Below are 25,412 nucleotides of genomic sequence, written 5' to 3'. Positions count from 1 at the left end.
CGACGCTGGGCCAATTGCACGCCGCCCCATGGGTCTATATCAACATAACCTGAAAGGCTGCTCAGCAAGGAAGAAGCCACTGCTCCAAAACCGCCATAAAAAAGCCAGACTACAGTTTGCAACTGCACATGGGGATAAAGATCGTACTTTTTGGAGAAATGTCCTCTGGTCTGATGAAACAAAAATAGAACTGTTTGGCCATAATGACCATCGTTATGTTTGGAGGAAAAAGGGGGTGGCTTGCAAGCCGAAGAACACCATCCCAACCGTGAAGCACGGGGTGGCAGCATCATGCTGTGGGGGTGCTTTGCTGCATGAGGGACTGGTGCACTTCACAAAATAGATGGCATCATGAGGAAGGAAAATTATGTGGATATATTGAAGCAACATCTCAAGACATCAGTCAGGAAGTTAAAGCTTGGTCGCAAATGGGTCTTCCAAATGGACAATGACCCCAAGCCTACTTCCAAAGTTGTGGCAAAATGGCTTAAGGACAACAAAGTCAAGGTATTGGAGTGGCCATCACAAAGCCCTGACCTCAATCCTAAAGAAAATGTGTGGGCAGAACTGAAAAAGCGTGTGTGAGCAAAGAGGCCTACAAACCTGACTCAGTTACACCAGCTCTGTCAGGAGGAATGGGCCAAAATTCACCCAACCTATTGTGGGAAGCTTGTGGAAGGCTACCCGAAACGTTTGACCCAAGGCAATGCTACCAAATACTAATTGAGTGAATGTAAACTTCTGACCCACTGGGAATGTGATGAAAGAAATATAAGCTGAAATAAATCATTCTCTCTACTATTATTCTGACATTTCACATTCTTAAAATAAAGTGGTGATCCTAACTGACCTAAGACAGGACATTTTTACTAGGATTAAATGTGAGGAATTGTGAAAAACTGAGTTTAAATGTATTTGGCAAAGGTGTATGTAAATTTCCGACTTCAACTGTATGTGCAGAATATGATCATATAAAATGTTCCTCTCTTTTGTCTTCCTCTGCAGCATCATAGTCTATAAGAGCAGCCAGCGATCCAAGAAGGTCCGTCTCCAACACTTCTTCACCCCAGACAAGTCTACCGTGACCAGCCTGGTGCACAAGAAGCAGTGTTTATACACTGGCCTAGTGAACGGCTCAGTCACCATCTACTCCAGTGCACAAGGTGAGGCCTGTTCTGAAGACTCTGTCTGTCTGTATGTCTCTTAACAGTTGATTTTTGTTACGTTTAATTTAAATAGGTATACTATACGATGGTACTAGCTAAATTGGCTTAACCAAACATAAAATACGAATTTATTAGAATTAATAGGTGTGTTTATTTTACAGTTCATTCGGAAAGTATTCAGAACCCTTGACTTTTTCCACATTTTGTTACGTTACAGCCTTATTCTAAAATTGATTAAATTGTTTTTTTCCTCATCAATCTACACACAAAACGGAAATATCACATTTACATAAGTATTCAGACCCTTTACTCAGTACATTGTTACATTTACATTTACATTTTAGTCATTTAGCAGACGCTCTTATCCAGAGCGACTTACAGGAGCAATTAGGGTTAAGTGCCTTGCTCAAGGGCACATTTACGTCATTTAGCAGACGCTCTTATCCAGAGCGACTCACCAGTTGGTGCGTTCACCCTATAGCCAGTGGGATAACCACTTTACAATTTTGGGGGGGTAGAAGGATTACTTTATCCTATCCCAGGTATTCCTTAAAGAGGTGGGGTTTCAAATGTCTCCGGAAGGTGGTGAGTGACTCCGCTGTCCTGGCGTCGTGAGGGAGCTTGTTCCACCATTGGGGTGCCAGAGCAGCGAACAGTTTTGACTGGGCTGAGCGGGAACTATGCTTCCGCAGAGGAAGGGGAGCCAGCAGGCCAGAGGTGGATGAACGCAATGCCCTCGTTTGGGTGTAGGGACTGATCAGAGCCCGAAGTTACAGAGGTGCCGTTCCCCTCACTGCTCCATAGGCAAGCACCATGGTCTTGTAGCGGATGCGAGCTTCAACTGGAAGCCAGTGGAGTGTGCGGAGGAGGGGGGTGACGTGAGAGAACTTGGGAAGGTTGAACACCAGACGGGCTGCGGCATTCTGGATGAGTTGTAGGGGTTTAATGGCACAGGAAGGGAGGCCAGCCAACAGCGAGTTGCAGTAGTCCAGACGGGAGATGACAAGTGCCTGGATTAGGACCTGTGCCGCTTCCTGTGTAAGGCAGGGTCGTACTCTCCGAATGTTGTAGAGCATGAACCTGCAGGAGCGGGTCACCGCCTTGATGTTGGCGGAGAACGACAGGGTGTTGTCCAGGGTCACGCCTAGGCTCTTCGCACTCTGGGAGGAGGACACAGCGGAGTTGTCAACCGTGATGGCGAGATCATGGAACGGGCAGTCCTTCCCCGGGAGGAAGAGCAGCTCCGTCTTGCCAGGGTTCAGCTTGAGGTGGTGATCCGTCATCCATACTGATATGTCTGCCAGACATGCAGAGATGCGATTCGCCACCTGGTTATCAGAAGGGGGAAAGGAGAAGATTAGTTGTGTATCGTCAGCGTAGCAATGATAGGAGAGGCCATGTGAGGATATGACAGAGCCAAGTGACTTGGTGTATAGGGAGAAAAGGAGAGGGCCTAGAACTGAGCCCTGGGGGACACCAGTGGTGAGAGCACGTGGTGCGGAGACAGCTTCTCGCCACGCCACTTGGTAGGAGCGACCGGTCAGGTAGGACGCAATCCAGGAGTGAGCCGCGCCGGAGATGCCCAGCTCGGAGAGGGTGGAGAGGAGGATCTGATGGTTCACAGTATCAAAGGCAGCAGAACTGAGCCCTGGGGGACACCAGTGGTGAGAGCACGTGGTGCGGAGACAGCTTCTCGCCACGCCACTTGGTAGGAGCGACCGGTCAGGTAGGACGCAATCCAGGAGTGAGCCGCGCCGGAGATGCCCAGCTCGGAGAGGGTGGAGAGGAGGATCTGATGGTTCACAGTATCAAAGGCAGCAGACAGGTCTAGAAGGACAAGAGCAGAGGAGAGAGAGTTAGCTTTAGCAGTGCGGAGAGCCTCCGTGACACAGAGAAGAGCAGTCTCAGTTGAATGACCAGTCCTGAAACCTGACTGGTTTGGATCAAGAAGGTCATTCTGAGAGAGATAGCAAGAGAGTTGGCTAAAGACGGCACGCTCAATAGTTTTGGAAAGAAAAGAAAGAAGGGATACTGGTCTGTAGTTGTTGACATCAGTGGGATCGAGTGTTGGTTTCTTGAGAAGGGGAGCAACTCTCGCTCTCTTGAAGACGGAAGGGACATGGCCAGCGGTCAAGGATGAGTTGATCAGCAAGGTGAGGTAGGGGAGAAGGTCACCGGAGATGGTCTGGAGAAGAGAGGAGGGGATGGGGTCAAGCGGGCAGGTTGTTGGGCGGCCTGCAGTCACAAGTCGCAGGATTTTATCTGGAGAGAGAGGGGAGAAAGAAGTCAAAGCATAGGGTAGGGCAGTGTGAGTAGGACCAGCAGTGTCATTAGACTTAACAAACGAGGATCGAATGTCGTCAACCTTCTTTTCAAAGTGGTTGACGAAGTCATCCACAGAGAGAGAGGAGGGGGGGCGGGGGGGGAGGATTCAGGAGGGAGGAAAATGTGGCAAAGAGCTTCCTAGGGTTAGAGGCAGATGCTTGGAATTTAGAGTGGTAGAAAGTGGCCTTAGCAGCAGAAACAGATGAAGAAAATGTAGAGAGGAGGGAGTGAAAAGATGCCAGGTCGGCAGGGAGTTTAGTTTTCTTCCATTTCCGCTCCGCTGCCCGGAGCTCTGTTCTGTGAGCTCGCAATGAGTCATCAAGCCACGGAGCTGGAGGGGAGGACCGAGCCGGCCGGGAGGATAGGGGACACAGAGAGTCAAAGGATGCAGAAAGGGAGGAGAGGAGGGTTGAGGAGGCAGAATCAGGAGATTGGAGGGAGAAGGATTGAGCAGAGGGAAGAGATGATAGGATGGAAGAGGAGAGAGTAGTGGGAGAGAGAGAGCGAAGGTTGCGGCGGCGCATTACCATCTGTGTAGGGGCAGAGTGAGTAGTGTGGGAGGAGAGCGAGAGAGAAAAGGAAACAAAGTAGTGGTCGGAGACATGGAGGGGAGTTGCAGTGAGATTAGTAGAAGAGCAGCATCTAGTAAAGATGAGGTCAAGCGTATTGCCTGCCTTGTGAGTAGGGGGGACGGTGAGAGGGTGAGGTCAAAAGAGGAGAGAAGTGGAAAGAAGGAGGCAGAGAGAAATGAGTCAAATGTGGACATAGGGAGGTTGAAATCCCCCAAAACTGTGAGGGGTGAGCCATCCTCAGGAAAGGAACTTATCAAGGCGTCAAGCTCATTGATGAACTCTCCAAGGGAACCTGGAGGGCGATAGATGACAAGGATATTAAGCTTAAATGGGCTAGTGACTGTGACAGCATGGAATTCAAATGAGGAGATAGACAGATGGGTTAGGGGAAAAATTGAGAATGTCCACTTGGGAGAGATGAGGATTCCTGTGCCACCACCCCTCTGACCAGATGCTCTCGGGGTATGCGAGAACACATGGTCAGACGAGGAGAGAGCAGTAGGAGTAGCAGTGTTTTCAGTGGTAATCCATGTTTCCGTCAGCGCCAGGAAGTCGAGGGACTGGAGATTAGCATAGGCTGGGATGAAGTCAGCTTTGTTGGCAGCAGAACGGCAGTTCCAGAGGCTGCCTGAGACCTGGAACTCCAGGTGTGGGGTGCGTGCAGGGACCACCAGGTTAGAGAGGCAGCAGCCACGCGGTTTGGGGGCGTTTGTGTAGCCTGTGCAGAGAGGAGAGAACAGGGATAGGCAGAGGCATAGTTGACAGGCTGTAGCAAATGGCTACAATAATGCAGAGGAGATCGGAATGAAATGAACTAAACATCTGGGACAGTAGAGAGCAGGGCCTCCCTCACCAAAAACTTCTACTTCTAACAACTATAATTGTTTCACTGAACCACCCGAACAAGAACTCTACCAACTTCCACCTTTAGAAATCAGAATTGTTGTGAACCACAGCGGTTCAATGTTTAAAGGAATAGAATCAACCCACTTTATTCAGCTAGCTAACTATGACACCATAGCTAACTAGCATGCTAGCATCCAAAAACACACAGTTTAGCACCAACACTTGCATCCAAAAACACACAGTTTAGCGCCAACACTTGGTCACAACAAACCACCAATAGTGTGTTAACACACTAAGCAGATAATTCGTGTCCGTGTCTGTTGGCTAGCTAGCAATGGCCACTGTGTTGACCTTGTTTGAAGAACGGCTAGCTAGCTAGCTCGTGCTACCCCGGCACCGCCGAACAACAATGCCAACCCACAGTAACTAACCACAACAGCCCACGATGCCTAGCTATGACGCCATAGCTAACTAGCATGCTAGCATCCAATAACACACAGTTTAGCACCAATACTTGGTTACAACAAACCACCAAGAGTGTGTTAACACACTAAACAGATAATTCATGTCCGTGTCTAGTTTCTTTCGTAACGCAGCAAAAAATTAAGCGTTGGTTAGCTAGCACATTAACATTGGAAACAACTCTCCACCGTTGCACTAAACAGATAATTACCAATAAACGTTACCAGTAGCTACCCGCTAGCTAGCTAGCATACCAAGAGTGTGTTAACACACAAAACAGATCATTCATGTCCGTGTAAAGTTCCTTTCATAACGCAGCAAAAAAAAATTAAACGTTGGCTAGCTAGCTAGCACATTAGCTAGCACATTAACATTGGAAACCACTCTCCACCATTGCACTAAACAGATAATAACCAATAAACGTTACCAGTAGCTACCCGCTAGCTAGCTAGCCTCGTGCTTCGCCGGGCTCCGCCGTAACAATACTTAAACAACTTACCTACAATAATTGCCTACGGAAACCTACAATAACTACCTAAATAAACTACCTACCTACGATCTAAATACATGGTTTAAGCTTTACTCAACACCATATGAGAAGCCAAGCTTACCTCCTGCTAGAGAAAAACACAACCTCTCCCGACGAACGCCGAAGCACCAGCGATTACAGCCTCAAGTCTTCTTGGGTATGACGCTACAAGCTTGGCACACCTGTATTTGGGGAGTTTCTCCTATTTTTCTCTGTAGATCCTCTCAAGCTCTGTCAGGTTGAATGGGGAGCGTGGCTGCACAGCTATTTTCAGGTCTCTCCAGAGATGTTCGATCGGGTTCAAGTCTGGGCTCTGGCTGGGCCACTCAAGGACATTCAGAGACTTGTCCCGAAGCCACTCCTACGTTGTCTTGGCTGTGTGCTTAGGGTCGTTGTCCTGTTAGGTGAACCTTCACCCCAGTCTGAGGTCCTGAGTGCTCTGGAGCAGGTTTTCATCAAGGATCTCTGCACTTTGCTCCGTTCATCTTTCCCTCGATCCTGACTAATCTCGCAGTCTCTGCCGCTGAAAAACATCCCCACAGCATGATGCTGCCACCACTATGCTTCACCGTAGGGATGGTGCCAGGTTTCCTCCAGACGTGACGCTGGGCATTCAGGCCCAGAGTTCAATCTTGGTTTCATCAGACCAGAGAATCTTGTTTCTCATAGTCAGAGTCCTTTAGGTGCCTATTGGCAAACTCCAAGCGGGCTGTCGTGCCTTTTACTGAGGAGTGCTTCCACCTGGCCACTCTACCATAAAGGCCTGATTGGTAGAGTGCTGCAGAGATTGTTGTCCTTCTGGAAGGTTCTCCCATCTCCACAGAGGAACTCTGGAGCTCTGTCAGAGTGACCATCGGGTTCTTGGTCACGTCCCTGACCAAGGCCCTTCTCTCCCGATTGCTCAGTTTGACCGGGCGGCCAGCTTTAGGAAGAGTCTTGGTGGTTCCAAACTTCTTCCATTTAAGAATGATGGAGGCCACTGTGTTCTTGGGGACCTTCAATGCTGCAGACATTTTTTGGTACCCTTCCCCAGATCTGTGCCTCGACACAATCCTGTCTCGGAGCTCAACAGACAATTCCTTCAACCTCATGGCTTGGTTTTTGCTCTGACATGCATTGTCAACTGTGGGACCTTATATAGACAGGTGTGTGCCTTCCCAAATCATGTCCAATCAATTGAATTTACCACAGGTGGACTCCAAGTTGTAGAAACATCTCAAGGGTGATCAATGGAAACACGATGCACCTGAGCTCAATTTCGAGTCTCATAGCAAAGGGTCTGAATACTATGTAAATAAGGTATTTCTGTTTTTTCTTTGCAAACATTTCTAAACCTGTTTTCACTTTGTCATTATGGGGTATTGTGTGTAGATTGATGAGGAAAAACCTTTATTTAATCAATTTTAGAAAAGGCAGTAACAAAATGTGGAAATAGTTAAGGGGTCTGAATACTTTCCGAATGCACTGTATATCCAGGTAGGTTTTTCTGTGTTTATTTGAAATGGTCAGATCTGGAAAAAGTCAACTTTTGCTTGCTACTGTGCGTTCAGTCCAACCAATAAACATGAATAGAGGAACAGATTCAGCCTCTCTTGGAGGAAGACCATGACCTTTTCTCAACTAGACAGTTGACGGGAAATGGGGTGATGCTGGGTTGCTGGGTAGACTCACAGAGAGGCTGTTAAGTTTGTGTGTTGACCCCGTCCCTGTGGCTTCCAGGGCTAATCACCAGTGTGTCCAGTGTATTAACTCTGCTCCAGGGCCTGGGCCTCTCTCTGAGGCTGGCTGGCTGTAATAGGTCTCACAACGGTCTGTCTCCATGGAGCGTGGCCTGGTTGCCTGGGAGAAGTCGATAATCTTCTAGCTAGCGCTGACCTATTTAATATCCTGATAGAGCTAGCACACTGTCAGACACACAGTATTCTCTCTCTCTCTCTCTCTCTCTCTCTCTCTCTCTCTCTCTCTCTCTCTCTCTCTCTCTCTCTCTCTCTCTCTCTCTCTCTCTCGGTGCTTGTATCCATGTCTGAGTCTCTTTCTCTCTCATAGTATGAAAACACTTGTTTTTGAAGGAGTAAAGTGCATTTAGTCACAGCAACATGACCACATTAAGACAGGATGGTGAGACGCTACCATTGCCAAAGGCTTGCTTAATTAATTGTAGTCTCATCATGACTCAGAACTGTAGTCGCTCTAGGAAAGTTCTTGAGGTTTTTCTCCATCACTGGAGAAAAACAGCATCAGAGAAGAGATGGAGGTACACTGTAGTTATCCATTTTCTCTGTGCCTTGCAGATCTGTCTGTCTCTATGTTGGTATTGGTGCCTGCTCTGCATGACACTGGTTCTCTGTGGCACCAGTTGGTCATTTTATCTCATTTCTAGCTCTGAGGTCCAGTTCAGAGATGATTAAATGCCACAGAGTGTCAGGTGGTTTTATTCTTACATTTCAGTCAGCTACTTATTTTGATCTGTGAGAAGTCAAGCCAGCCAAACATTGACTTCAATGGAAAACGAAATCCAGTCACCAGTTGGGGTTCAGCCTTGCTCCAACTACATTCCCAGCTAAGTCACCATCAGAGTATTTATTTACATATCCGGATGTTGTGAGAAGGAAACGTGTGGAAAATCCCTGTTCGAAATCCAGGTTGAGTAAATATGCCTTCCGTCCAACTACCGGGCAGGCTGTATCATATCATGCTGTGTGAGAGAGGGATAGAGGATATACCTGTATCCGCTAGAGGGGAAAGTAAGAAGGGAAAGTATCCTCCTGATCCTCAGCCAGCTCAGTAAAGCCAGTAAGGGAATGATGCAATGCTGAAGGAATGTCCACTTTGGTTCCACAGAATGTCACTGTTTTCATGTAACTTCTTTCCTCTAAACATCAGATTATTCCTTTGTTCTCCATGCAGCAGATTCTATTATATAGTATATCAGAAATATTGCGTTTGGTTTGACTGAATGGAAAATCTGAGTTGGTGACAGCCCTGTTCTCCGCTATTATTTGGCTCCCTCAATGTTGTCACTGAGAGACGAGATGGAGATACACTGTAGTTATAAATGACAATTGAAAGTGTTGTTATTTAATTTGCATACTTGTTCTTCTACATGTGTGACAGAAAAGTGTTTGTGTCCCAGCTCAAGTTTGAACTTGAAATGATGAATCATCCTAGCTTCAGTGGTGAAACTTGTGCATCCATGTCCTAGCTAATGCTCTTCCAGTGCTTTTGTCACACTGAGTGGGCTCACAGATGCTATAAGCATTTACACTGAGTGTACAAAACATTAGCAACACCTTCCTAATATTGAGTTGCACCCCCTTTTGCCCTCAGAACATCCTCAATTTGTCAGGGCATGGCTCTACAAGGTGCCGAAAGCGTTCCACATGGATGCTGGCCCATGTTGACTCCAATGGTTCCCAAAGTTGTCATGTTGGCTGGATGTCCTTTGGGTGGTGGACCAGCGTTGCAGTTCTTGACACACTCAAACCGGTGCGCCTGGCACCTACTACCATACCCCGTTCAAAGGCACTTAAATATTTTGTCTTGCCCATTCACCCTCTGAATGGCACATATATCCATGTCTCAATTGTCTCAAAGCTTAAATATCCTTCTTTAACCTGTCTCATCCCCTTCATCTACACTGATTGAAGTGGATTTAACAGGTGACATCAATAAGGGATCATAGCTTTCACCTGGATTCACCTGGTCAGTATATGTCATGGAAAGACCTGTTCCTAATGTTTTGTACACTCAGTGTATATTATGATCCCATTTCCATTTGAAAGGAACAGCAGCAGAGAAGGAACCATAAGAAGTAACCCCCCCAGTATAAGCCTAAATAGAAAACTGTCATTTAAGTAATGAAACGTGTTTTGACAAATAAATTCTTTCACATTGATAATGCCATCATCATTAGGTAAGTCGAAAGAAATAATAATATAGCAAAATGGCACTGCATGCTAGAGTTGCAAAGCCTGCAGACTCATATAGTATATGGCACTATCTGTATGGCCACAGTTCCACAGCTTGAGTTCCACGTGTTTAGCTCTGCTGGGGCTGTACTCTGCCTGCCTGTGGCAGAGTGATTGTGGTAGGTCTTGTCACACTGCAGTAGGCACAGCCCTATCTGAATCCCCAGCCAGACCTATTCTGTCACACTTGTTCTTCTCTTTGTTTATGTGTGTGAATGGCTCAGCAGAGACCGCATGCCATCACCAGCCAGTCAAGGAATAAGGACATGGCATGTAACATCTCTACATACTGTATATTTTGTTATCATAGTGCAAGGTTTTATGCCTTGACGCTTTGTTTTCCTTTGGTTATCTTTTTGGCAGCATGTCTTTCAGTATGAGATGTATATCTATATGTAGATCTATCTACTATTCTGACACACACACACACACACACACACACACACACACACACACTGCAGTCTGATTGGATGTTCCCAAGAAGTCACATTGACATGATGGAATGTGAAAGAACTGGTTTTTGTTGACACGCTGCAACCGAGGAGAGGAAAGTTACATAAGACTGACTGGGAGGGAGAATGATGTTTAAACACAGTTTTAGTCTTGTACACTTTAGCATTTCTCTCTCAATCTCTCTCTGTCCTTGTTACACACACACACACACACACACACACACACACACACCTTGGGATTATTATAATAATAAACACAAAGCAGTGTCTTTAATCCACCTTAGCCCGTACTTCCCTAGTAATTACTATACCCCAGAAAGAATCTCCCCACTCCTCCCGGTATGGCACCACACCTTTCAATAGCTCCCTTTGTCAGTTCCCTTAAACAAACACAATTGGTGAGTCCTCTAATGTATCCTGTAGTAGATTGGCTTAGCTAGTTGGGGGTCTGGAGGAAATGAACTCCTTATTCAGAGTACTTCTGAGCTCCTTGAATTTTGTTTAAGGATTTAATCCTACAATTTCTCCCTACACTTCTATGTGTTCTTGATCTGTTGCAATCGGGTTCTAAACTGAGGGAGGAAGATGAAATGTGTTAGCTATATTTATAATGTACTCGGTGTTGGGTTTTCAGTACCCAGTGTTGGGTTTTCAGAGTGCTGTCCTGGGCTCCGTAGCAGTAGGCAGGCAGCAGTATGTAGGATGTGTGTGGGTTGGCTCTACAGACGACTAACGCCTCTCAGTACATCTATATTAATTGTGAAACCTGTGAAATCATCAATGGCCTCTCCAGCGTTATGAGGATCAGAAATGCAGATGACATTTAGAGGGGTTTTCTGCAGCTAATGCATGCATAATCTGAACGACCATATCTAACAAACACATTCATATTCTTGCATAGGGATAGTTGGTCTTCCAGATTTGTAGTGATCTGCCACTGTATTGCACTTGTAGCAGATTTGTATGAAGTGTATGTGTATGCTTGTGTTTCAGATGGCTCGTGGAATCCAGACTCTCCTAAGGTGCTGAAGCTGGGGGTTCTGCCAGTGAAGGCCATGCTAGCTGTGGAGGAACACGTCTGGGCTTCCTCTGGAGGACAAGTCTTCATCATCAGCACTACCACACACACTGTGGAGGTATTTAACCCATCTCTAGCCAATCTCTTTATCTCACTTACTGTATGGATCCCTGCCTCCCTCTCTGTCTCATAACTTTTGATCTGGAGGATGGGTCCCATGACTGCACAGACACACACACGCGCGCTCACACAAACGTCAGAGGTACTGTATCTTTCCGACCTCTAATATCTTATAAATGTCCCCTTTCCTTTCTCATGTCTCATCTATATCTGACCCAGTGTCTCTGTGTTGTTCAAACAGGATACTGAGGCTCCGGTGTGAGAGACAAAGCACAAATGAAATATCCTAGCTGGTTCCCAGGTTTATGAGAAAGTCACGTAGGCCACACTCATGAGGTGGTTTAGAGACAATATGTTTTATTACAGTTCAACTGCTGCAAAGTGGGGTGGCCCAACGTGCAGCTCCAATATACTATTCAAATATTATATTTAAAGCCCTCTACAAAATGACATCAAGAGGTCTTCTCATTGCATTATACAAATATGTAGGATTTGAATATGAAGATTGTGATAACCTCTGAATGACCTCTTGATCTGTTCGTTTAACTCTTATTAAAATGGAAATGATTTGTCCACAACTCATTGGTGTTGCAGAGATGTGGGTGTTGGTGCATTCATCACATTTCTGTTCTAAGACTCTACCATCCCACACCATGCATCTGCTCTGCTCTGTCTCTCTGAGGCATAGCTGGTTCTGGTAGCTTTACTCGTAAAGATACAGCGCTATCAAACTGTTGATGTTGATACTTTATATTGCTCCCTGATATTAACTGTCAAACCACCAGAGGAGACCAGGGATTCCCAAACTGCTTTGGCCCACGACCCCATTTTGAAATCTGAAAATTCTCACAACTCCAACCATGTGAAATAAAATTATGTAATTAACAGCTGATGTTAACTAAGAGCGTCTTCATTAATTGGAGCTATAGCAGTCAATTGCAAAACATTCTAACAGTATTTCTGATTGTATTCTCAACTCATCATCATATACTTTAAATGTGGGGCTATGACAGTGTTACTAATGGTTTTCTTTGAGACTGTGGTCCCAGCTCTCTTCAGGTCATTCTCTTATCTCACCACCGCTAATGAGATGGGTGTGGCTTGATGCTTGTCGCGTCTGAGCTTCTCAAAGTCAGGGGGTGTGGTCGACAGCGCACACCTCATCTCTCCTGTCACATCCAACCTGAATCTGTATTTTTTTTTATGCAGACGAGAATACTGAATCAGCGTACTCCTCCATAGTGACCCGTGAATGTGTTGTCTGCAGCATTCGGTCACATTACAGCTCGATCATCTGTTCGATTTCACTTACCGTCAACTGAGCCATGATCACAGTCAAACGGATTTAGCTGATTCGGTCACTCATCTATAGAATTAGTTTGTATTTCCCCTGCATGCTTACGTTCAGTTTGTTCAGTTTCCCAAATACAGTGGGGAGAACAAGTATTTGATACACTGCCGATTTTGCAGGTTTTCCTACTTACAAAGCATGTAGAGGTCTGTAATTTTTATCATAGGTACACTTCAACTGTGAGAGACCGAATCTAAAACAAAAATCCAGAAAATCACATTGTATGATTTTTAAGTAATCATTTGCATTTTATTGCATGACATAAGTATTTGATACATCAGAAAAGCAGAACTTAATATTTGGTACAGAAACCTTTGTTTGCAATTACAGAGATAATACGTTTCCTGTAGGTCTTGACCAGGTTTGCACACACTGCAGCAGGGATTTTGGCCCACTCCTCCATACAGACCTTCTCCAGATCCTTCAGGTTTCGGGGCTGTCGCTGGGCAATACGGACTTTCAGCTCCCTCCAAAGATTTTCTATTGTGTTCAGGTCTGGAGACTGGCTAGGCCACTCCAGGACCTTGAGATGCTTCTTACGGAGCCACTCCATAGTTGCCCTGGCTGTGTGTTTCGGGTCGTTGTCATGCTGGCAGACCCAGCCCCGACCCATCTTCAATGCTCTTACTGAGGGAAGGAGGTTGTTGGCGATACATGGCCCCATCCATCCTCCCCTCAATACGGTGCAGTCGTCCTGTCCCCTTTGCAGAAAAACATCCCCAAAGAATGATGTTTCAACCTCCATGCTTCACGGTTGGGATGGTGTTCTTGGGGTTGTACTCATCCTTCTTCTTCCTCCAAACACGGCGAGTGGAGTTTAGACCAAAAAGCTCTATTTTTGTCTCATCAGACCACATGACCTTCTCCCATTCCTCCTCTGGATCATCCAGATGGTCATTGGCAAACTTCAGATGGGCCTGGACATGCGCTGGCTTGAGCGGGGGGACCTTGCGTGCACTGCAGGATTTTAATCCATGACAGCGTAGTGTGTTACTAATGGTTTTCTTTGAGACTGTGGTCCCAGCTCTCTTCAGGTCATTGACCAGGTCCTGCCGTGTAGTTCTGGGCTGATCCCTCACCTTCCTCATGATCATTGATGCCCCACGAGGTGAGATCTTGCATGGAGTCCCAGACCGAGGGTGATTGACCGTCATCTTGAACTTCTTCCATTTTCTAATAATTGCGCCAACAGTTGTTGCCTTCTCACCAAGCTGTTTGCCAATTGTCCTGTAGCCCATCCCAGCCTTGTGCAGGTCTACAATTGTATCCCTGATGTCCTTACACAGCTCTCTGGTCTTGGCCATTGTGGAGAGGTTGGAGTCTGTTTGATTGAGTGTGTGGACAGGTGTCTTTTATACAGGTAACGAGTTCAAACAGGTGCAGTTAATACAGGTAATGAGTGGAGAACAGGAGGGCTTCTTAAAGAAAAACTAACAGGTCTGTGAGAGACGGAATTCTTACTGGTTGGTAGGTGATCAAATACTCATGTCATGCAATAAAATGCAAATTAATTACTTAAAAATCATACAATGTGATTTTCTGGATTTTTGTTTTAGATTCCGTCTCTCACAGTTGAAGTGTACCTATGATAAAAATTACAGGCCTCTACATGCTTTGTAAGTAGGAAAACCTGCAAAATCGGCAGTGTATCAAGTACTTGTTCTCCCCACTGTATGTCTGTTACATAGGCAAGGAGACATATTTTCTTTTCATTACACAAAGTCAGTTTTTTCATCAATTGGGAATGACAACAATTCCTCTCTCATTTAGAAAAATCTTTCCAACACTTCCCCTCAATAACCAATTTTTTTTTACTAAAAATAAACAACTGAAATATGCGTTTACATAAGTATTCAGACCCTTTACTCAGTACTATGTTGAAGCAACTTTGGCAGCGATTACAGCCTTGAGTCTTCTTGGGTATGACGCTACAAACTTGGCACACCTGTATTTGGGGAGTTTCTCCCATTCTTCTCTGCAGATCCTCTCAAGCTCTGTCAGGTTGGATGGGGAGCGTCGCTGCACAGCTATTTTCAGGTCTCTCCAGAGCTGTTAGATCGGGTTGAAGTCCGGGCTCCAGCTGGGCCACTCATGGACATTCAGAGACTTGTCCCGAAGCCACTCCTGCGTTGTCAGTATGAAAAATGTATGCACTCACTTAACTGTAAGTCGCTCTGGATAAGAGCGTCTGCTAAATGACTAAAATGTAAATGTAAAAATGTGTGCTTAGAGTCGTTGTCATGTTGGAATGTGAACCTTCGCTCCCCAGTCTGAGGTCCTGAGAGCTCTGGAGCAGGTTTTCATCAAGGATCTTTCTGTACTTTGCTCTGTTCATCTTTCCCTTGATCCTGACTAGTCTCCCAGTCCCTGCCGTTGTAAAACATCCCCACAGCATGATGCTGCCACCACCATGCTTAACCGTAGGGATTCAGGCCAAAGAGTTCAATCTTGGTTTCATCAGACCAGAGAATCTCGTTTCTCATGGTCTGAGCGTCCTTTAGGTGCCTTTTGGCAAACTTCAAGCGGGCTGTCATGTGCCTTTTACTGAGGAGTGGCTTCCGTCTGGCCACTCTACCATAAAGGCCTGATTGGTGGAGAGCTGCAGAGATGGTTGTCCTTCCGGAAGGTTCTCCAATCTCCACAGAGGAACTCTGGCGCTCTGTCAGAGTGACCATCGGGTTCTTGGTCACCTCCCTGAACAAGGCCCTTCTCCTCTGATCGCTCAGTTTGTCCAGGCGGCCAGCTCTAGGAAGTGTCTTGATGGTTCCAAACTTCTTCCATTTAAGAATTATGGAGGCCACTGTGTTCTTGGGAACCTTTTAATGCTGCAGACATTTTTTGGTACCCTTCCCCAGATCTGTGTCTTGACACAATCCTGTCTCGGAGCACTACGGAAAATTCCTTCAACCTCTTGGCTTGGTTTTTGCTCTGACATGCACTGTCAACTGTGGGACCTTATATAGACAGGTGTGTGCCCCTCCAAATCATGTCCAATCCAATTGAATTTACCACAGGTGGACTCCAATCAAGTTGTAGAAACATCTCAAGGATGATCAATGGAAATAGGATGCACCTGAGCTCAATTTCGAGTCTCATATCAAAGGGTCTGAATATTTATGCATTTCTAAAAACCTGTTCTGTGATGCCGCCAGTTGCTCTCAGTGTATCAATTATAGCTCAGTGGGTGTATCATACAAAGCATCTATACGGCAGAAGGGAGACACATTCATAACTAGAATGCAGAGGCCTGCTCACCGTCCCGTGATAGATGGAGCACCATCTGTGCAAAAGCCTACCATTTGATCCCATGGAATTTGTTTTTTGGCAATATAGCCACACGGCATCCCCTGTGCTGTTTCATCCTCGGGAATCGTGAGACCGAAAAATATGTCCTTGTGAATAGCATCCCCCGACATTTAGCGAACTAAATTCAATGCATCTCAGCCCTCACAGCTAACCTCCATTTGGAGAGAATAAGGTGGGGAGTTTTTGTCGTTCAGTCAAAGTTTCCTCTTGATTGCTAGCTATAGCATCAATTCTTAGTTTCAGTGTTATCTGACAAAGGTATTGATGTGAGTTTCTGTGCCTCTGCCTCCCACCACATTGTTTTCACCATATCAATTGCGGTCGGTAATATCAAAGTCTGCAATAGTGTATGGCTTCATAGCGAAGCGGGCTTAGCCATTCACCGTGGGAAGGATTCAAGTGCAACGGTAAAGTGCAGCCTTTTCCTACGATTTAAGGGCACTCTCTGGTTGAATTTTAACTTTTAGATTTGAATAATTTTCATTTAGATTTTTAAGGTTACATTACAATGAGTTTGAGAGACAAAGACGATATTAGATATATATATATATTACTTTTTTTACCAGGATTTTGGAAATTCTCAAGCGACCCCATTTTAATATCAGGTGACCCCACATGGGGTTGCGACCCCTAGTTTGGGAACCGCTGTATTAGCAACTTTTCAACTACTTTTTAGCTACTTTGCAAATCAAATGAAATCAAATTGTATTTGCCACATGCGCCGAATACAACAGGTGTAGACCTTACAATGAAATGCTTACTTACAAGCCCTTAACCAACAATGCAGTTTTAAGAAAAATAAGTGTTAAGTAAAAAATAGATAAGTAAAAAATAATTAAAGAGCAGCCGTAAAATTAAATAACAATAGGGAGGCTATATGCAGGGGGTACCGGTACAGAGTCAATGTGCGGGTGAACAGGTTAGTTGAGGTAATATGTACATGTGGGTAGAGTTAAAGTGACTATGCATAGATAATAAACAAAGAGTAGCAGCAGCGTAAAAGAGGGGGTGGGGTGGGGTGGGGTGGGGTGGGGGGAACAATGCAAATAGTCCGGTTAGCCATTATTAGCTGTTCAGGAGTCTTATGGCTTGGAGGTAGAAGCTGTTAAGAAGCCTTTTGGACCTAGACTTGGCGCTCCGGTACCGCTTTCCGTGCGGTATAAGAGAGAACAGTCTATGACTAGGGTGGCTGGAGTCTTTGACCATTTTTAGGGCCTTCCTCTGACACTGACTAGTATAGAGGTCCTGGATGGCAGGATGCTTGGCCCCAGTGATGTACTGGGCCGTACGCACTACCCTCTGTAGTGCCTTGCGGTCGAGGCCGAGCAGTTGCCATACCAGGCAGTGATGCAACTAGTCAGGATGCTCTCGATGGTGCAGCTGTAGAACGTTTTGAGGATCTGAGGACCCATGCCAAATCTTTTCAGTCTCCTGAGGGGGAATAGGCTTTGTCGTGCCCTCTTCACGACTGTCTTGGTGTGACTTGAAGCTCTCAACCTGTTCCACTACAGCCCTGTCGATGAGAATGGGGGCGTGCTCAGTCCTCTTTTTTTCCTGTAGTCCACAATCATCTCCTTTGTCTTGATCACGTTGAGGGAGAGGTTGTTATCCTGGCACCACATGGCCAGGTCTCTGACCTCCTCCCTATAGGCTGTCTCATCGTTGTCGGTGATCAGGCTTACCGCTTTTGTGTCGTTGGCAAACTTAATGATGGTGTTGGAGTCATGCCTGGCCATGCAGTCATGGGTGAACAGGGAGTACAGAAGGGGACTGAGTACGCACCCCTGAGGGGCCCCGTGTTGAGGATCAGCGTGGCAGATGTGTTGTTACCTACCCTTACCACCTGAGGGCGGCCCGTCAGGAAGTCCAGGATCCAGTTGCAGAGGGAGGTGTTTAGTCTCAGGGTCCTTAGCTTAGTGATGAGCTTTGAGGGCACTATGGTTGCATCACCGCCTGGTATGGCAACTGCTTGGCCTCTGACCGCAAGGCACTACAGAGGGTAGTGCGTACGGCCCAGTACATCACTGGGGCAAAGCTCCCTGCCATCCAGGACCTCTATACCAGGCGGTGTCAGAGGAAGGCCCTCAAAATTGTCAAAGACTCCAGCCACCCTAGTCATAGACTGTTCTCTCTGCTACCGCACGGCAAGCGGTACCGGAGTGCCAAGTCTAGGTCCAAAAGACTTCTCAACAGCTTCTACCCCAAGCCATAAGACTCTGAACAGCTAATCATGGCTACCCGGACTATTTGCACTGCCCCCCACCCCATCCTTTTACGCTGCTGCTACTCTGTTAAGTATTTATGCATAGTCACTTTAACTCTACCCACATGTACATATTACCTCAACTACCTCAACTAGCCGGTGCCCCCGCACATTGACTCTGCAACGGTACCCCCCTGTATATATAGCCTCCCCTACTGTCACTTTTATTTTACTGTATATATAGCCTCCCTACTGTCACTTTATTTTACCTCTGCTCTTTTTTTCTCAACACTTTTTTTGTTGTTGTTTTATTCTTACTTTTTTTGTTTAAAATAAATGCACTGTTGGTTAAGGGCTGTAAGTAAGCATTTCACTGTAATGTCTGCACCTGTTGTATTCGGCGCATGTGACCAATAACATTTGATTTGATTTGTTGAACGCTGAGCTGTAGTCAATTAATAGCATTCTCACATAGGTGTTCCTCTTGTCCAGGTGGGAAAGGGCCGTGTGGAGTGCAATAGAGATTGCATCATCTGTGGATCTGTTGTGGCGGTATGCAAATTGGAGTGGGTCTAGGGTTTCTGGGATAATGGGGTTGATGTGAGCCATGACCAGCCTTTCAAAGTACTTCATGGCTACAGACGTGAGTGCTACGGGTCTGTAGTCATTTAGGCAGGTTACCTTAGTGTTCTTGGGCACAGGGACTATGGTGGTATGCTTGAAACATGTTGGTATTACAGACTCAGTCAGGGGCAGGTTGAAAATGTCAGTGAAGATACTTGCAAGTTGGTCAGCGCATGCTCGGAGTACACCTCCTGGTAATCCGTCTGGCCCTGCGGCTTTGTGAATGTTGACCTGTTTAAAGGTCTTACTCACATTGGCTACGGAGAGCGTGATCACACAGTTGTCCGGAACAGTTGATGCTCTCATGCATGCATCAGTGTTGCTTGCCTCGAAGCGAGCATAGAAGTAATTTAGCTCGTCTGGTAGGTTTGTGTCACTGGGCAGCTCGCGGCTGTGCTTCCCTTTGTAGTCTGTAATAGTTTACAAGCCCTGCCACATCCGACGAGCGTCTGAGCCGGTGTAGTATGATTCAGTCTTAGTCCTGTATTGACTCTTTGCCTGTTTGATGGTTTGTCGGAGGGCATAGCGGGATTTCTTATAAGCGTCCGGGTTAGAGTCCCGCTCCTTGAAAGCGGCAGCTCTACCCTTTAGCTCAGTGCGGCTGTTGCCTGTAATCCATGGCTTCTAGTTGGGGTACGTACGGTCACTGTGGGGACGATGTCATCGATGCACTTATTGATGAAGCCAATGATTGATGTGGTGTACTCCTCAATGCCATCGGAAGAATCCTGGAACATATTCAAGTCTGTGCTAGCAAAACAGTCCTGTAGCTTAGCATCTGCGTCATCTGACCACTTCTCTGTTTGTTGAGTAAAGGTGGTCTAAAAAAATCCCAGAACCACACGGAGGGACCTAGTGAATTACCTGCAGAGAGCTGGGACATTTACATTTTTTTACATTTTAGTGATTTAGCAGACGCTCTTATCCAGAGCGACTTACAGGAGCAATTAGGGTTAAGTGCCTTGCTCAAGGGCACATTTACGTCATTTAGCAGACGCTCTTATCCAGAGCGACTTACAAAGTAACAAAGCCTACCATCAGTAACACACTACGCCGCCAGGGACTCAAATCCTGCAGTGAAAGACGTGTCCCCCTGCTTAAGCCAGTACATGTCCAGGCCCGTCTGAAGTTTGCTAGAGTGCATTTGGATGATTCAGAAGAGGATTGGGAGAATGTCATATGGTCAGCTGAAACCAAAATAGAACTTTTTGGTAAAAACTTAACTCGTCGTGTTTGGAGGACAAAGAATGCTGAGTTGCATCCAAAGAACACCATACCTACTGTGAAGCATGGGGGTGGAAACATCATGCTTTTGGGCTGTTTTTCTGCAAAGGGACCAGGACGACTGATCCGTGTAAAGGAAAGAATGAATGGGGCCATGTATCGTGAGATTTTGAGTGAAAACCTCCTTCCATCAGCAAGGGCATTGAAGATGAAATGTGGCTGGGTCTTTCAGCATGACAAAGATCCCAAACACACCGCCCGGCCAACGAAGGAGTGGCTTCGTAAGAAGCATTTCAAGGTCCTGGAGTGGCCTAGCCAGTCTCCAGATCTCAACCCCATAGAAAATCTTTGGAGGGAGTTGAAAGTCTGTGTTGCCCAGCGACAGTCCCAAAACATCACTGCTCTAGAGGAGATCTGCATGGAGGAATGGGCCAAAATACCAGCAACAGTGTGAAAACCTTGTGAAGACTTACAGAAAACGTTTGACCTGTGTCATTGCCAACAAAGGGTATATAACAAAGTATTGAGAAACTTTTGTTATTGACCAAATACTTATTTTCCACCATAATTTGCAAATAAATTCATAAAAAATCCTACAATGTGATTTTCTGGATTTTTTTTCCTCAATTTGTCTGTCATAGTTGACGTGTACCTATGATGAAAATTACAGGCCTCTCTCATCTTTTTAAGTGGGAGAACTTGCACAATTGGTGGCTGACTAAATACTTTTTTCCCCCACTGTATAGTACGTTTTGCAAATTCATATCATCCACAAATTAATACATACCATACGAAACGTAACATATCATACTAAATGGAGTGTCTTGAATTTACACAGAACAAAAATATAAACGCAACATGTAAAGTGTTGGTCCCATGTTTCATGAGCGAAAATAAAAAAATCCCAGAAATGTTCCATAAGCACAAAAAGCTTATTTTGCTCAAATTTGGTGCAGATGAGTATTTCTGTCTGTAATAAAGTCATTTTTGGAGGTAAAACTCATTCTGATTGGCTGGGCCTGGCTCCCCAGTGGGTGGGCCTGGCTGCCAAGTGTGTTATTTCCTTATATGAACTGTAACTCAGTAAAAACTTAGAAATTGTTGCATTTTGAGTTTATATTATTGTTCAGTATACATACAGAATAATACGAAATGCTCTGAGACCAGGTTGAGTTATCTATGTTTCTAGGTTACTAATTCTGTTTGGCCCAATATCTGTGATGTCACCTGCACTTGGCTTGGCTCTGGTTTAATTGTGTTAGAGAGGTATAGTGGAACCTGGGAGGGGTCTCTCTCGCACCTTGTCCCCCTCGATCCCTCTGCCCCTCACTCCCTCTGCCCAGGCCCGGAGCGTTTGTGGGGTTCCCTGACTGTCCCGCCACAGTCCGGTTCACCAGCACCTGCTGTCCGTCCTGGAATAGCAATGCTCCGCCTCCCCTCCTCCAGCACGCAGTGACTCATAATCCCGTTAGCTTCATTAAGCTCATTACGGGTCTAACTGCCTGTCTCTCCCCAAGGCTTACACCCTGGAACCTACATGGGAAAAGAGTGATGGAGAGAGTGAAAGAGTGATGGAGAGAGAGAAAGAGGGGCAGACATAAAGGGAAAGAGTGGGAGAGACTGAGGTGAAGAGGAAGAAGAGAGACGTGTAGAAAGGCAGGAGGGACGGAGAGACAAACAAAGAAAGGGGTCAGAGGGCGGCAAGAAGGAAGATATTGAGGCTAGAGCAGGTTAAAGGTCACCTGGGAGGTTCACTGACACCCTACCTGAACTTGTTGTCACTACTGGAACCCTGCTGCGAGGCCAAGTAGAGTTTCCGTTCATTAACAGGGTTGAGGAGGGAGGTCCCATGCCCCACAGCTGATAGCTGTAGTAAAGGGCCTCCAAGGTACTGGGCTGAGAAAATCACAGTGAAATTACTTAAAACAACAATATCCACGATATATATAAACACTGCTCAAAAAAATAAAGGGAACACTTAAACAACACAATGTAACTCCAAGTCAATCACACTTCTGTGAAATCAAACTGTCCACTTAGGAAGCAACACTGATTGACAATAAATGTCACATGCTGTTGTGCAAATGGAATAGACAACAGGTGGACATTTTAGGCAATTAGCAAGACACCCCCAATAAAGAAGTGGTTCTGCAGGTGGTGACCACAGACCACTTCTCAGTTCCTATGCTTCCTGGCTGATGTTTTGGTCACTTCTGAATGCTGGTGGTGCTTTCACTCTAGTGGTAGCATGAGACGGAGTCTACAACCCACACAAGTGGCTCAGGTAGTGCAGCTCATCCAGGATGGCACATCAATGCGAGCTGTGGCAAGAAGGTTTGCTCTGTCTGTCAGTGTAGTGTCCAGAGCATGGAGGCGCTACCAGGAGACAGGCCAGTACATCAGGAGACGTGGAGGAGGCCGTAGGAGGGCAACAACCCAGCAGCAGGACCGCTACCTCCGCCTTTGTGCAAGGAGGAGCAGGATGAGCACTGCCAGAGCCCTGCAAAATGACCTCCAGCAGGCCACAAATGTGCATGTGTCTGCTCAAACGGTCAGAAACAGACTCCATGAGGGTGGTATGAGGGCCCGACGTCCACAGGTGGGGGTTGGGCTTACAGCCCAACACTGTGCAGGACGTTTGGCATTTGCCAGAGAACACCAAGATTGGCAAATTCGCCACTGGCGCCCTGTGCTCTTCACAGATGAGAAAGCAGGTTCACACTGAGCACATGTGACAGACATGACAGAGTCTGGAGACGCCGTGGAGAACGTTCTGCTGCCTGCAACATCCTCCAGCATGACCGGTTTGGCGGTGGGTCAGTCATGGTGTGGGGGTGGCATTTCTTTGGGGGGCCGCACAGCCCTCCATGTGCTCGCCAGAGGTAGCCTGACTGCCATTAGGTACCGAGATGAGATCCTCAGACCCCTTGTGAGACCATATGCTGGTGCGGTTGGCCCTGGGTTCCTCCTAATGCAAGACAATGCTAGACCTCATGTGGCTGGAGTGTGTCAGCAGTTCCTGCAAGAGGAAGGCATTGATGCTATGGACTGGCCCGCCCGTTCCCCAGACCTGAATCCAATTGAGCACATCTGGGACATCATGTCTCGCTCCATCCACCAACGCCACGTTGCACCACAGACTGTCCAGGAGTTGGCGGATGCTTTAGTCCAGGTCTGGGAGGAGATCCCTCAGGAGACCATCCGCCACCTCATCAGGAGCATGCCCAGGCGTTGTAGGGAGGTCATACAGGCACGTGGAGGCCACACACACTACTGAGCCTCATTTTGACTTGTTTTAAGGACATTACATCAAAGTTGGATCAGCCTGTAGTGTGGTTTTCCACTTTAATTTTGAGGGTGACTCCAAATCCAGACCTCCATGGGTTGATACATTTGATTTCCATTGATAATTTTTGTGTGATTTTGTTGTCAGCACATTCAACTATGTAAAGAAAAAAGTATTTAATAAGATTATTTCATTCATTCAGATCTAGGATGTGTTGTTTAAGTGTACTTTCTGACTGATACCATTAGAACAGAGACAGGGACTGTAAAATGCCCTCAGTCATATTTGGCTTCGTAATAAGGGAGACCAAGGCAAGGCAAGTTGATATCAAACTGTGGATCTGTGAGAAGCATACACCACTTTCCTCAGAGCTCATGTTTTGACTAAAGTTGATGTCGCTATTGTGCCCAACAATCATGTGAATCAAAACACAATGACCACCTTTCTGATGTTTACGATTATGACACTTGGAGTAACATGGTGGATAATTCAATTCTGTCTTGTATAATTTATTTATGGTTTCTCAAAACAATCCCTAGCCATAACAGTCAGTAATAATAAGATTAGCTCTACTGTTTAAACTCTACCATTACTAGGACCATGGTGGATGTTGACATACAGTACATGGCTCAGCCTCTTAGCAGGCTTACTGTCAGTGTGTTGTCACAGCTCAGACAGAACAGTACAGATGATCTCCTGTCTGTCTCCACCCTCTGTTATCACTGGGAACGTTGTATAGTACCTTATGGCCACTCCTCAGTGACTTAGTGATGTGTACATATACTGTCATGCTAAAGACAACCATGTAAAAAGGCATTTCCTGATCATATAAGGACACTGCGATAAACCCTTTGATTTGAGATTGTTAAAGAACTATGATTCTTTCTGATTGGTGGCTTAGTAGGGTTTGTTTCCCACTACTCTAAAGATATACAGTGGTGTGCATGCTAATGTTTACTCTCAAAGCAATTGAAGAACTGAGCGATGCAGTATATAATTTCCCCTCTTCCTGTCTTCCTCTCTCCCCCTGTCAGAGGCAGCTGGAGGCCCACCAGGAGGAGGGCATGGTGGTGTCCCACATGGTGGTGGCTGGAGTGGGCATCTGGATAGCCTTCAGCTCTGGGTCCACCCTCAGACTGTTCCACACGGAGACCCTGGAGCATCTACAGGACATCAATATCGCTACGCCTGTACACAACATACTGGCTGGTAAGATACATGATAACATTACCACACCTGTACACAACATACTGGCTGGTAAGATACATGATAACATTACCACACCTGTACACAACATACTGGCTGGTAAGATACATGATAACATTACCACACCTGTACACAACATACTGGCTGGTAAGATACATGATAACATTACCACACCTGTACACAACATACTGGCTGGTAAGATACATGATAACATTACCACACCTGTACACAACATACTGGCTGGTAAGATACATGATAACATTACCACACCTGTACACAACATACTGGCTGGTAAGATACATGATAACATTACCACACCTGTACACAACATACTGGCTGGTAAGATACATGATAACATTACCACACCTGTAAAACATACTGGCTGGTAAGATACATGATAACATTACCACACCTGTACACAACATACTGGCTGGTAAGATATAATTATCACCATTGTCACACAAGATACTCTAGTATAGTAAGACAGACATTATTGCCAGCCCTGAAAACACATTGTCTCTAACAAAGTAGAACACAGCATCCTACAAAAATACCCATTCAACACCACCCACCACACACTCAAAGGTGAACCTCACCTTCAGGATATCAGCATACAGCAGCACTGTTTCCATCCTCAGCCCACAGTACTGTGATTTATAATACAGATTCAGTGATACTGTGGCCTTATCAACTCTGCACAAACCACCAGTACCCATGTCATTTTGTTCTCTCTGTGTGTCCTCCAAAGTCATTG

At 46.0% G+C, this 25,412-nt stretch overlaps 1 protein-coding gene across 2 annotated transcripts in view; it reads left to right on the top strand.

Annotated features, from left to right (window-relative positions):
- Positions 1-25,412, top strand: part of LOC121539156 (rho guanine nucleotide exchange factor 10) — a 91,938-nt gene that overhangs the window by 52,213 nt on the left and 14,313 nt on the right. For both annotated transcript variants that reach the window (XM_041847448.2, XM_041847447.2), the window contains 3 exons: positions 1,006-1,163; positions 11,314-11,456; positions 24,487-24,661. In XM_041847448.2, the coding sequence (XP_041703382.1) occupies positions 1,006-1,163; positions 11,314-11,456; positions 24,487-24,661 (476 nt within the window). The remainder of the gene's footprint in view (positions 1-1,005; positions 1,164-11,313; positions 11,457-24,486; positions 24,662-25,412) is intronic.

The sequence above is a fragment of the Coregonus clupeaformis genome, chromosome 25, assembly GCF_020615455.1.
Source record: "Coregonus clupeaformis isolate EN_2021a chromosome 25, ASM2061545v1, whole genome shotgun sequence".
In the NCBI taxonomy this organism is placed as follows: domain Eukaryota; kingdom Metazoa; phylum Chordata; class Actinopteri; order Salmoniformes; family Salmonidae; genus Coregonus; species Coregonus clupeaformis.
This window is presented reverse-complemented; position numbering and strand designations above follow the sequence as displayed.